The sequence below is a fragment of the Schistocerca nitens genome, chromosome 1 (genome assembly GCF_023898315.1).
Source record: "Schistocerca nitens isolate TAMUIC-IGC-003100 chromosome 1, iqSchNite1.1, whole genome shotgun sequence".
Lineage (NCBI taxonomy): Eukaryota > Metazoa > Arthropoda > Insecta > Orthoptera > Acrididae > Schistocerca > Schistocerca nitens.
The window spans coordinates 732,314,143-732,328,944 of record NC_064614.1 but is presented as its reverse complement, the minus strand read 5'-3'; the positions used below and the strand labels follow the sequence as shown (position 1 = coordinate 732,328,944).

Genomic DNA, 14,802 nt, shown 5'->3' with positions numbered 1-14,802 from the left:
CTTGAGAAATTGTTCCCTTCTATCAAATTTATAACATGAAATTTAGGGTGACGGAAGCCCTTCTTGTCACTAATACAAGACAAAAGCATGAAGTGAACATTTGTACAGAGAGTGCACAATTTGGTCCTTAGCTAGACTGGCAGATATGTAGTGTTCAAATGGTTCAAATGGCTCTGAGCACTATGGGACTTAACTGCTGAGGTCATCAGTCCCCTAGAACTTAGAACTACTTAAACCTAACTAACCTCATCACACACATCCATGCCTGAGGCAGGATTCGAACCTGCGACCGTAGCAGTCGCGCGGTTCCAGACTGTAGCGCCTAGAACCGCTTGACCACCCCGGCCGGCAGATATGTAGTGTATCAAAAAGAATCATCCGATTTGGCGTCTATTTTTCTGAAACTAATAAACAAATGCAATTAATTTTGTTTTTTGATGAATGGGGAAACTCAAAAAGGTTTTTTCATACCTTTCCACAGGTGTTTAAAATGACCCCCCTTGAGATGTACAGCATATGTCAATGCGGTATTCAAATTGTTCCCACAGTCCAGTGAGCTTGTCTTGAGTAGCACAGTCCAGTGAGCTTGTCTTGAGTAACAGCTTTCACCGAAGCTGTTATGCTATGTCTCAGTTCATTCATTGTTGCTGGTAATGGAGTCACATAAACGCAGTCTTCTATAAACTTCCACAAGAAATAATCTCATACAATCAGGTCCAGAGGCCTTAGAGGCCAGTAATGTAAGGCTGAATCATTTGGTCCGCTTTGCAACTGATCCATTGTTCAGTAATCCTTTGATGTAAAAATTCCCGCACTTCCAGATGCCACTGTGGCAGTGCCCTATCTTGTTGGTAAATGAAGTAGTTGGAATCAAGTCTCCAACTGTGGGAAAAGAAAACTCTGAAGTGTATCGAGATATGTGCTTCCTGTAACAGTATTCTCAGCAAAGAAATAGGGACTATACACCTTTCCCCATGAAACTGCACAAAAAACATTAAATTTTGGAGAGTCCCTCTCATGTTGTACAACTTCATGTGGTTGCTCCGTACCCCATATTCTCACATTATGACAGTTCACCTTTCCACTTAAATGGGATGTTGCCTCTTCAATAAATACTGAGCGTGGAAGAAAACTGTCAACCTCCATCTTGCCAAAACTGAAATTACAGAACTCCACATGTTGTTTGTCACATTCATGGAGAGCTTGCAGTAGCTGAATTTTGTATGGTTTCACGTGTTGTTGAGCTGCAAGGCAAATGGATTTCTGCAGACTCTCTGTGAAACTGTCGTGGATACATTTGATGCCTGTGTCAGATACTCAAGGAGGGACCAGTGATTTGCCTTTACACAAACAACCTGTTTCCCGGAATTGTTCATGCCATCATCTAATGCTCTGTGCTGTATGAGGATCCACATCATACCTCGTATGAAAGTCCAGCTGAACAGTTGTTACTGACCAGTACTGCATAAAACATAGAACACAAAACACTTTCTGTTGTCCCAACACCATTTTTACTAGAACTGAAGAGGGCGCACAGCGGGGACCCTGTAAAACTTGAGAGTTTGCTCCTTAAAACAGTATGTTGTTCATGCACGTATCTCACATAACATATTATTAGGGAACAATTTCTGAAGTCACCATATCCACATCAAAATAACATGTTCCAAACACAAAATGTTTATACATTTCTCCCTCTCAACTTTATGCTGTTTCATAATGCCCAGAAAATCCATTTACATGGGTTGTAGTAGCTTGATTATCTTCTAAAAGTTTTCTTTCAGTTAGCAAATTAGTAGAAACTAATACAGAACTAATACTTTTATTAAATCAGATGATTCTTTTTGATACACCATATTTTTTAAACTCTTGATATATGTGTGGTCATACCTGATGCCTCTGTAAGAAGAAAACATCCTTAAGTTGTCGTTTGGCAAGCTGCTGTTTCTCAAGTATTTGTCTCTCTTCCATGTCCCAAAGTGCTGATTCACGAGCACGCATTAACTGGAAAGAATTTTCACACACTTACAGCATGAGATACACAAGCTATTTTAAATATACTGAGAATTAATACATAACCTAGGATTATAAAACTTGATGGCTGCATACCGAAGAAAGAAGATAGGGAGCAAATTTAATAATAGTCACCATTTTCACCCCATTTTTCTTTCTTTACCTCTGTCATGTTATCAGAACCTGGAAACAGTTTTATTGGGAATTTCATATTTTCAATGTTAATAGGATGCAAGTGAACAATTGTGTGTTAACTTGACTGTTGTGATTTGCAGAGTAACATTTCTCTCTCCCTAGCCATACAGCAACCTTTAGTTCAGTTCTAACATTCCAAATACCTTTAGCTAGTCACATGCATTTGAATGCTGTCATTTTGTTAATTACAATGTGAAGACTGTCAGAGTGTGATAAATATTTATGCAGCCAAACACATTTTAACAACTAGGACACAAAATTACAGTTTACTTTCCTCAGATGTCCATCTTGTATTGCATTAACTAAGAGGGATTGACCCACTCTTTCTTCTCTCATAGCCTTCATGCTTGCAAGCATACTAGTAATTAAGTTGCAAAACATGTTTGGAGAAGACACCATTCTTCATTGTTCAAACGAGGGCAGGCATCAGCATGAGTCTGCTAGATATAACACCTCTCATACTTCCTGTATTTTTTTCATATACAGGGTGGGCCATTTTAATACATAATGGGGAGTAATTCAGGATAGAGATGAACATAGCAAAATGTTTTAGGTAAAAGTTGTAGGTGGCAAAGAAAGTCATGCATTGCTATAGATGGCAGTGACCTTGAACATGACTCTCATGATAATTTGGATGTTAAAGTGATTTTTTAAAATGGAAATCCTAATACTTGATTTATGATTTGGAAAGCATGGCAAATTTTACGTGCAAAATGATACATTATACATGGCAAGCCCCAACAGAGGTTAAATAAGCAAATATGTTTTCAGTACTACTAGGGATTAACTCAGATTACAGGAGGCATACAGAAAATACAATGTTAGATACAAATTGGAAGGGGCAACACGAATCACTTTTGACTGCCAATTACCATAATCTTAAAGTTAATTACAGAAGGTCATTCGAAGGCTGAGTCTTGTTTCACGAGAACCTCTATTTGCGACTCGGTTTTTAAAGGAGCGAAGATAGATTTGAATTTTAAGTTTCAGTTAACGTACTTATTAGTAAAAATAATTACATTGCAATGTGTAAACATTATTTTGTCATTTGCAAGAAAAACAACGTAATAAAAATGTAGATCATTGATTTACAATTCACACAACGAGTCCCCACACCTCTCATTCCTCGCAATGTCCCTTGCAATTTGTATCTAACATTGCATTTTATGGTATTCTTCCTCTATTCTGAGTTAACCCCTACTAGAACTAAAAACATATTTGCTTATTTGACCTTCTTTGAACCTTGCCATGACTTTAAATAATGTATCATTTTACACATAAAATTTGCTACTTTTTTTTCAAATTTTAAATCAAATATTGGGATTCCTATTTTTAAAAAATCATATTGATCTCCAAATCACCATGAGAGTCATGTTCAAGGTCATGACCGTTGGTAGCAATGGGTGACCCACTTTGCCTTATTTAACTCTTAGATAAAACATTTAGCTGTATCTCACCTCTTTCCCGAATTATTCCACATTGCGGATTAAAATGGTCCACCTAATTTGGCTTGAAATTTGGATTTTGACTAAACCAGATAATAACTTTCACATTTTTTACTGTGGAATCAATATTTTAAAAATTATGCATATTAGTGGGTGCTCACTCACGAACTGTTCTTCAATGACTGGCAAACACACACACACACACACACACACACACACACACACACGCACGCCTGTTCCTCACAAACCAAATATGATTGATGTCACAAGTTCTTGATAGTGAAATTAATAATTAATGAAAATCTGGCCCTCTGCTTTTTGACAAGGGAGAGAGCAGGATTCCTTAAATTCATATCACACAGTATGAAAACAAAGACCGCCATCACTATTTATAAGGATACTTGCTAATTTAATTTCAACAGTGTCCTTAATAACACTATCACAATAACTACTAGTGCATGCCTGAATCTCCGTATTGTTACATTCCATAGGATGACCGGTGTCGAGACAATGTTGTGCAATGGTGGATTTGCCTGGCTGTTGTAAATACGTGTTCTGGTTATGCTCAGTACACCAGTCTTCCACAGTCCTGATAGTCCGACATGCCACAAGTGCAAGGAATACAATAGATGCCAGCCTTAAGCAAACCAAGATCATCCATTACAGAACCTAAAAGGACCCTATCGTGATTGAGAAACACACTTCACACCATATTTTAGCAGAATATGACTAACCCTGTTCAAAATGATCCCTGCACATGGCAAAAAGGCCAGAGAATTTGGTGCCACTTCGGTATTAGCGTCACTCACCTGGTGCACAGTTGGTTTTTAGTGCAATATGCACCTGATCTGTCTTTCACTATAACCATTCTGACAAAAGATGACTTCAAGATGGGCTGGCTCAGCTGATGACCTCCAGGGTCCGAGATGACGCGTGCCCTGTGAATAAAGGTACAAAGTACCTTTTCACTTTGAGTCAGATGATGACAACTATCAGCCTGCATGTACAAGTCACTGGGAGTAGGCTTCCTATAAACGGCATGTCCTTATGTACCATCTGCCTCACCTTCCTCCTGACCATCACACCAAGGAAGGGAATACGGACATCCTTTTCCACCTCCATTGTGAAACAAATATTCAGGTGGATTGAGTTTAGGTGTTCTAAAGAGTCTTTCAAATTCTTGCAAAAATAAACAAAAACCACCATGCAGGTTTCAACGCAGCCAACTCCAAGGTGCTTCCTCAAAATCTCCCATAAACAAGTTGGCAATCATAGGTGACAACAGGCTTCCCATCACAACTCCATCTGTCTGCTCAGAGTGCTGGTCGTTGTTTATTCAATGACCAGTACTATGAGCAGACAAATGGAACTGCGACGGGATGCTCACTGTCAACTACTATTATCTATTTATGGACAATTTCGAGGAATGTGCCTCGGAGTCTGTGGCTTTGAAGCCTGTGTTTCTTGTTTGGCCTCAAAGCAGTGAGAATTTGAAAGACTTTTAGAACACTTGAATTCAATCCACCCCAATATATATATATAATAATAGAGGGAAACATTCACACAAACAAACACACACAAAAAATTCAAGCTTTCGCAACAAACTGTTGCCTCATCAGGAAAGAGGGGAAGGAGAGGGAAAGACGAAAGGATGTGGGTTTTAAGGGAGAGGGTAAGACTCCACCAAAAAACCGTAGGCAAATATCCTGCACATAAATTTACCAATAAAAATGGTACAAGGCTCGTCGAACTATGTAAGCAGAATAACCTGAAGATAATGTCAACATCTCTAAGAAAATGTCCAAGAAAACAAAAGACATGGAGATCTCCTATACAACAAATTGGCGAGTTTCAAATAGATCATGTGGCGATTTCATACCCAGTACAAAAAGAAATTTACGACGTCCAAGTACGCAGAGGAGCAAACATTGATTCAGACCATTACCTAACTAGAATTAAAATCAAGTTTACAGCACGAAGAAGTCATCAGAAGAAAACAGAAATACAGAAATATGACACCAAGAAGATTAAAGAATCTAAAGTAAAAGAAGAATGGGAGAAGGAAAAGGCAAACACATGGGAAGAATTTCATTCTAAAATCACGCGAATAGCTAAGGAAACTATTCCCTTGAAAAAGATATTCAAACACCCTTGGTGGGATTCAGACTGTGAAAATGCATTGGAAAGGAGAAAAAAGGCATTTCAAGAATATAACAGTAAAAAATCACAAGAAAGTCTACATTTATTTAACGAGGTTAGAAAACAGGTTTCAAAATCTATTAGGCAAGCAAAAAGGAAGTACACAAAGGCACAACTGGATGCCATAGAAGAAAATTTCCAAAACTATAATACAAGAGACTTCTACAGAACTTTCGCAGATAAAATACGAGGATATATCCCTCAAAATTTATGTTTCAGAAAACCAGATGGTAAATTAGCCCTAACAAACCAGGAAAACTGTCAAGTATTGGCTCAATATTTTTCTAACCTACTAAATTGCCCAGAACCTAGTTTAAGGTTTCCCAAAGAAATCTGTGCCAACGCTCAACCGGATTCATTACCACCAACACAGGAAGAAATCAAATGTCACATTAAAAACTTAAAAAATAATAGAACATCTGGCGAAGATGGCATTGTTGCAGAGCTATTAAAAAACCTAGGACCAAAGACGTTGCAAGAGCTCACAAAAATAATAACAAAAATATGGGAAACAGAAAAATTACCAGAGGAGTGGAAATGTGCCCTTATTCACCCGTTACATAAAAAAGGAGACAGAACAAATGTCAATAACTACAGGGGAATCTCACTTTTACAAGTCACCTACAAAATTCTCTCAACATGCCTGCTGAAAAGAACACAAGAGCAGCTGGAATGCCAAATTGGTGATTATCAAGCAGGCTTCCGCCCTGGTCGCTCATGCATAGAACAAATATTTAATTTAAAGACAATATTAAAACACAAAGCAATTAGAAATGCCCCCATAATTTGTACATTTGTAGATTTTAAGAAAGCCTATGACTCAATTGACCGGCAATCTTTGTTTAACATTTTAGAGGAACTTGGACTTGACTCCAAAACACTAAGGCTTATCAAAGAATCACTGACAGACACTGTATCTAAAGTTAAATTCAGGGGAGAAATCTCTGAACCTTTTCTCATAAAAACTGGAGTACGTCAAGGTGACGGGCTATCTCCACTTTTGTTTAATATAGTCCTGGATAAAGTCATTAAGGAATGGGAAAAAGAATTAAAAAATCAATCCTACTGGAAACCAATCCATCTTGGTAGAACCAAAGACAACGTGGAGATATCTTGTTTAGCATTCGCAGACGACTTGGCCATACTTGCAGATGATGAAGAAATCGCCACCAAACAAATAGAGATCCTTAAGGAATGCGCGGATAAAGTAGGTTTACAAATTTCGTTTCAAAAGACAGAATTTTTCTGTACGAAATTCCATATACACAGTTTGAACACAAAATATGGAAAAATAAATAGAGTAAAACATTTTAAATACCTAGGTGAAATTTTGGAGCCAACCGGAGGAGAGAAAGTTGCACAGAAGATCAGACAACAGAAAATAAAGAGAGCATATGGTATGACACATGAAATATACAATAAAAAATGCATCTCCTCGAACACAAAAATCAGACACTACTGCGCAGTAATTAAGCCAGCAGCACTATATGCTAGTGAAACGCTCACACTCCACACAAAATGTGATTTAGAAAAAAATACTAAAAGAAGAACGAAAAATTATGAGAAAGATTTTAGGTCCAAAATTAACAGAAGAAGGATACCGGATACAATCAAGAAGAACCACAGAAACTATATCAAACCTGGCAGCAGACATAGACTTCCCCCCACACGACTCACCAACAGAATTCTCACTTACATAGAAAAAGTCAAATCAACAACACCATGGATTAGCCAAGTAAAATTAGATTTACAAAAAGCAAATATTGAACTTAAAGATGTCAAAGATAGAAAAACTTTTAGAAATAAGGTGGAAAAGTGGAATGTATTGTCGGAGAAGGAAGCACTAAAGAGACCAGGAACAAAATGGACAGAAGAAAGAAAAAGAAAACATGGAGAACGAATGAAAGAAGTATGGAAGAAACGACGTCAGAAAGCTTTGCGTGATCCTTCTGGGTCCATTCGCGATTAAAAAAAAAATTATATATATGACAATGGAAGTGAAAAAGGATGGCTGTATTACCTTCCTTGATGTGTTGGTCAGGAGGAAGGTGGATTGCACATTGGAGTATGCTGTTTGTATGAACCTTGTACCTGAAACCTTGTACCTGAAACCTACTCCCAGTGACTTATACCGGCAGGCTGTTAGTTGTCACCATGTGGCTCAACATGAAGATGTACTTCATACCTTGGTTCACATGGTCCATGTCTTCTCTGACCCTGGGAGTTTGTCAGCTGAGTTATCTTGAAGTCACCTTTTGTCAGAATTGTTATAGTGAAAGAGATATCAGATGTGCGTTGTGCTATCGACCAAATGTGCACAGGTTGAGTGCAGACAATATGACACTAGTTGAGAGCAGAAAATATCAAGGTGGCACCGAAGTCTATGGACTTTTGGCCTTACGCAGGGGAGCATTTTGGACAGGATTGGTTGTATTTTGCGGAAATATGATGTGAAGTGTGTTTTTCAATCACTGTCTAAGGTTAGAGTTCTTTTAGGTTCTGCAAAGGATAATCTTGGCTTGTGTAAGGCAAGTACCTATCGTATTCTTTGCTCTTCTGGTACATTATACATTTATCAGACTATCGGGACTGTGGAGGACTGGTGTACTGGGCGTAAGTGGTACACACATTTGCAACAGCCAAGCAAATTCGCCATTGCAGAACATTGTCTTGGCACTGGTCATCCTACGGAATATAACAAGACGAAGATTATGGCAAGCACTTCCAGTTATTGGGATTTTATTACCAAGGAACCTGTTTAAATTAAAACTTATACACAGAGATAGTAGTTTCTGTTTAAATTCTGCATGGAATCTTGTTCTATTCCTTGTCAAAAAAACAGAGGGCCAGAGTTTATGCAACATCACCTGCTGATTATTAATTTCACTGTGATGTCGGTTATCTTTAGTTGTGATGGTGCTAGTGTTTATAGTGGCATGTGTGTGTGTGTGTGTGTGTGTGTGTGTGTGTGTGTGAGAGAGAGAGAGAGAGAGAGAGAGAGAGAGAGAGAGAGATCTATAAACTCCCTTGCACAGCACCTACTTGCATCCAATGGCCCTTGAAAATGGCAGGGCGTCCTCCTGTCGAAATATTGACAGTTATCGATAATGTCACCTGACTGCATTCCAGTATAATATTTGAATACTGCATATGCCACGAGAAACTTGGATACCACATAACTACACTTAACTATTTAGTCAATATAGATGGGGATAGAAAAGATTGTGAACGCTGTACCACATTGTTTGCACGATGTAAGTATTTACTTTTAGGCACAGCATTCAACTAAAACTATAATCACCTGTTGCTTCTGCTGCAGGAACTGTCTTTCCATTAATGCTATCTTTTCCCTATGGGTTTCGCTCAGTCTTCTCAATGACGACTCATGATTTTCATTCAGTTTTTCAAGGAACAATTTCTCCTGTGGCACAGAAATTGCTTGCATAAACAAACCTGATATAAAATCTAGATACAAATATACATAATTGTAATGAAATAGATTAGATTAATACTAGTTCCATGGATCATGAATACGATATTTCGTAATGATGTGGAACGTGTCAAATTTTCCAATACATGACATAATTAAGTTAATTTGACAACATAATTAAGTTAATATAACAACTTTTTAATTTTTTTGTTTTTATATTTAAATTTTTTAAAATAATTCTTTAGTTTGTTTTTTCCTTCTTTTTTTCTTAATTTATATCTAAAAATTCTTTTAATTTCTTCTTAAATACTTGTTGGTTATCTGTCAGACTTTTGATACTATTTGGTAAGTGACCAAAGACTTTAGTGGCAGTATAATTCACCCCTTTCTGTGCCAAAGTTAGATTTAATCTTGAATAGTGAAGATCATCCTTTCACCTAGTATTGTAGTTATGCACACTGCTATTACTTTTGAATTGAGTTTGGCTGTTTATAACAAATTTCATAAGAGAGTATATATACTGAGAAGCTACTGTGAATATCCCTATATCCTTAAATAAATGTCTGCAGGATGATCTTGGGTGGACTCCAGCTATTGTTCTGATTACACGCTTTTGTGCAATAAATACTTTATTCCTCAATGATGAATTACCCCAAAATATGATGCCATATGCAAGCAATGAATGAAAATAGGCGTAGTAAGTTAATTTACTAAGATGTTTATCACCAAAATTTGCAATGACCCTTATTGCATAAGTAGCTGAACTCAAACGTTTCAGCAGATCATCAATGTGTTTCTTCCAATTTAATCTCTCATCAATGGACACACCTAAAAATTTTGAATATTCTACCTTAGCTATATGCTTCTGATTAAGGTCTATATTTATTAATGGCGTCATACCATTTACTGTACAGAACTGTATGTACTGTGTCTTATCAAAATTCAGTGAGAGTTCGTTTACAAGGAACCACTTAGTAATTTTCTGAAAGACATTATTGACAATTTTATCAGTTAATTCTTGTTTGTCAGGTGTGATTACTATACTTATATCATCGGCAAAGAGAACTAACTTTGCCTCTTCATGAATATAGAATGGCAAATCATTAATATATATTAAGAACAACAAAGGACCCAAGACTGACCCTTGTGGAACCCCACTCTTGATAGTTCCCCAGTTTGAGGAATGTGCTGATCTTTGCATATTATGAGAACTGCTTATTTCAACTTTCTGCACTCTTCCAGTTAGGTACGAATTAAACCATTTGTGCACTGTCCCACTCATGCCACAATACTTGAGCTTGTCTAGCAGAATTTCATGATTTACACAATCAAAAGCCTTTGAGAGATCACAAAAAATCCTAATGGGTGGTGTTCGGTTATTCAGATCATTCAAAATTTGATTGGTGAAAGCATATATGGCATTTTCTGTTGAAAAACCTTTCTGGAAACCAAACTGACATTTTGTTAGTACTTCATTTTTACAGATATATGAAGCTACTTTTGAATGCATTACTTTCTCAAAAATTTTGGATAAGACTATGAATGAAAGACTATATTAATCATTTCGAGGACAAAACAATAAGTGTATAAAAAGTGGGCATTACAATAAAGTTTTTGAAATTTCATTGCTCTTTGTAGCAGAGAACTTGATATATAGAGGTAAATTACCCACACTACATATGTGTATTATTATCAGATGAAACGTCTGGTGAAAAATCAGTAACTAGACATTAAAATACTTTAAATTATTCAAAAGTATAGTGGTGACAGATAAATATGTTATGAGGGAATGTGAGAAAGGATTAACAGTAGAAAAAGGTAGTATACTAAATGCAATGTATTGATAACCTTTTCTTCCTGTTCTGCTTCAAGGCGTTCTTTTTTAACACGGAATGCATTCTTACGTTGTTCCTTAGGCATCAAGTCTACTTCTTGTTTCAACAGTCTCAGCTCTTGTTTCAGTCCCTCTCTAAACTGTTTCAGATCCCTCTCCTGAAAGCAAAATTTTTAAATAATCATGTTCCTCCATTTCACATACTGAATAAAAAAAAGAATAACATGGAAAGAGACAAAAAGGTAGTATGTAAAGTAACTCATGAAAAGTTCCAGGTTTTTCTTCTAAAAATAAACAAAAGCTTGCAAATTAAGTTTTGTATGATCATGATATGTACAGAAGAATGCTGAAGATAAGGTGGGTAGATCACGTAACTAATGAGGAGGTATTGAATAGGATTGGGGAGAAGAGAAGTTTGTGGCACAACTTGACTAGAAGAAGGGATCGGTTGGTAGGACATGTTTTGAGGCATCAAGGGATCACAAATTTAGCATTGGAGGGCAGCGTGGAGGGTAAAAATCGTAGAGGGAGACCAAGAGATCAGTACACTAAGCAGATTCAGAAGGATGTAGGTTGCAGTAGGTACTGGGAGATGAAGAAGCTTGCACAGGATAGAGTAGCATGGAGAGCTGCATCAAACCAGTCTCAGGACTGAAGACCACAACAACAACAACAACATGATCATTCTAAAGACAGATGGAAGAAGATAAAACACTTTGGCAATAATACACATACTTCTATTAGGCCCTCTTGTTAGTATCTTACAACAACTTTCCCTCAAAGTGGTAGAAGAATATGAGTAATTAATATTACAGATATTAACCTGCTCAGCACGAATCTTCTTTGAAGCAATTCGAAGATCTGCTTCCTGCTGTGCTTCTGCTCTTTCTACTTGCTGTTTCTGTGCTCTCACCAATGCTTCATAGTCAGCTTCATAGTTCCGAACAAGTGTCAGCCGTTCTTGTTCAAAGCGTTTATCCTGTAACGGAATGTATAAGTCACAGAGTGATTCTACAGCCATTGCCGTCAAATCTGTCACCTCTTTGTATCAACAGTATGTACAGCTACATTTATTTCAGAGGTTTCCCATCTTCACAACTTTTATATGTGAAGCATTTTTCAGGTCTTGTGTTCAAAAGGTGCCAGTTACTTGTTAAACAAATATGAATATACAGTTCTCATCTCTGCCATTGGAACACACTGTGTAAATCTTGCAATATTTTATTAAAGCAACTGCCCGACATGCTGCTAGTGTCTGGGAACTGACATCAATGACCTTAAGATACTTGGCAGCTGCCTCAATGAAATATCATGGTGCACACACAATCTCACCTGACATCAAACCTGACATACATATATCGTAAATAACTCCCAGAAAAGCCAGAAGTATCACATAAAGTAAACCCTACTGAGCATAGATTGTGGCAGTTTTGTTTTGGATGTAGAACACTGCCGTCAAATAAAAAGGGAGGATGGATTCTTCTGATGGAGGAGTATCAGAAGACATGAGAGCGTTATGAGGAATCAACAGAGTTTTAAGTGTGGGCTCTTTCCCTTCTTCAGCCACATGAGCCTGTATTACACTGTCAAAGATATTTGACAAGTCTCTTATGAAAGCTACCACACTCCAACTTTCATAAAAGATGTCATACAACCAATGCAGCACACTGTCAGAGACTTTATATGACATCTTTCATTAAACATCTTTGACAAAGCTATTTCACACTGTAATATGGGCCTTGAGCTGCTCACTGAAATCATAATTTCTATAGCTGCTTGTCACAGGGATGTCTTAATGTTTAAAGTATGTTTCATGTAAAATGTAAGTACATAGTCTTCCCAGTACTCAATCGTTTCAGTTTCTCCATTACTCCTTAATCTCTGATGGTCATCTTACAGCTGGAATATGCTGGTAGCTCATCGTTACCCATATAGTGAGATGATTACATGAATGAGCCAGTGCTGATTTTTGTTTCTTTGGTTGATTATCTGGAGCAGATGGCAGACAGCTCAACTGCTACATTTATGTCGTAGAGATGTTCTAATCTCTCAGGTTGTCTTTCGGATCAATGATGCAGAAGGTATCATGAAAGTTGTAAGTAATGGGATTTGGAAATAAATCTTCATATCAATTCAAACATCAGATAACTGTCAACAAAAATGGGGCACAAAGGACATGAACACAATATACAGGGTGTTACAAAAAGGTACGGCCAAACTTTCAGGAAACATTCCTCACACACAAATAAAGAAAAGATGTTATATGGACATGTGTCCGGAAATGCTTAATTTCCATGTTAGAGCTCATTTTAGTTTCGTCAGTATGTACTGTACTTCCTCGATTCACCGCCAGTTGGCCCATGTGATGAGAATCCGCACGCAACTGTGCAATCACGTCATCAACACAGATTTTCTGTGAACGTTTGGGCAGCCATTGTTGGTGATGTCTTGATTGGACCCCATGTTCTTCCACCTACGCTCAATGGAGCACGTTATCATGATTTCATACGGGATACTCTACCTGTGCTGCTAGAACATGTGCCTTTACAAGTACGACACAACATGTGGTTCATGCACGATGGAGCTCCTGCACATTTCAGTCGAAGTGTTCGTACGCTTCTCAACAACAGATTTGGTGACCGACGGATTGGTAGAGGTGGACCAATTCCATGGCCTCCACCTCCACGCTCTCCTTACCTCAACCCTCTTGACTTTCATTTATGGGGGCATTTGAAAGCTCTTGTCTACGCAACCCTGGTACCAAATGTAGAGACTCTTCGTGCTCATATTGTGGACGGCTGTGATACAATACGCCATTCTCCAGGGCTGCATCAGCGCATCAGGGATTCCATGCGATGGAGGGTGGATGCATGTATCCTTGCTAACGGAGGACATTTTGAACATTTCCTGTAAGAAATGTGTTTGAAGTCATGCTGGTACGTTCTGGTGCTGTGTGTTTCCATTCCATGCTTAATGTGATTTGAAGAGAAATAATAAAATGAGCTCTAACATGGAAAGTAGCGTTTCCGGACACATGTCCACATAACATATTTTCTTTCTTTGTGTGTGAGGAATGTTTCCTGAAAGTTTGGCCGTACCTTTTTGTAACACCCTGTAGAAACATCAGTTTCCAGAATTAAGTTTCTGTGCTTCCAAAAGATTTAATCTCACTGTCTGCTTCATTGCACCACTGCACTATTAGAGTCGGTACTCTCTGACTGCAGCACTGTGTTATTCACTGCCCCAGGTTTTACTTTTCTGTTGGATCTAAAAATCAAACCAGCTACTTACCTAACAGTTATAATAAAAAACATGTGGCAGTTATAATCAAACATTTAATGGCTGTCAGTGGTAAAGCGCATGTCTGGAAACTGAAAGGTAATGGGATCGAATCCTGGTTGAACCACAGAATATTTCAGTCTGCCTTTAAACACATCTTCACCTTTCAATTATGTGAAGATTCACCAAGAAAAAATGTGGTTCAGATTCCACATTAAACTTTCGGTGTCCTTTCCCAAATATGATTACCGGGGCCATGCAGGTTGCAGAAGTGATGTCCATTTGAATTGCTTGCACCAGGCTACTGAGCCACACAAAATAATAATAATAATAATAATAATAATAATAATAATAATAATAATTTAATATCTTTCATTTCTCAATGATTTTATATGCAATTCTGGTAACTG

The 14,802-nt window shown here is 37.6% G+C and overlaps 1 protein-coding gene across 2 annotated transcripts in view; it reads right to left on the bottom strand.

Annotated features, from left to right (window-relative positions):
• LOC126259936 (serine/threonine-protein kinase 10) overlaps positions 1-14,802 on the bottom strand; it is a 165,093-nt gene that overhangs the window by 28,993 nt on the left and 121,298 nt on the right. For both annotated transcript variants that reach the window (XM_049957044.1, XM_049957035.1), the window contains exons 17-20: positions 11,937-12,092; positions 11,128-11,271; positions 9,151-9,270; positions 1,888-2,001 (exon numbers count right to left, since the gene is read on the bottom strand). In XM_049957044.1, coding sequence (XP_049813001.1) covers positions 1,888-2,001; positions 9,151-9,270; positions 11,128-11,271; positions 11,937-12,092 — 534 coding nt within the window. The remainder of the gene's footprint in view (positions 1-1,887; positions 2,002-9,150; positions 9,271-11,127; positions 11,272-11,936; positions 12,093-14,802) is intronic.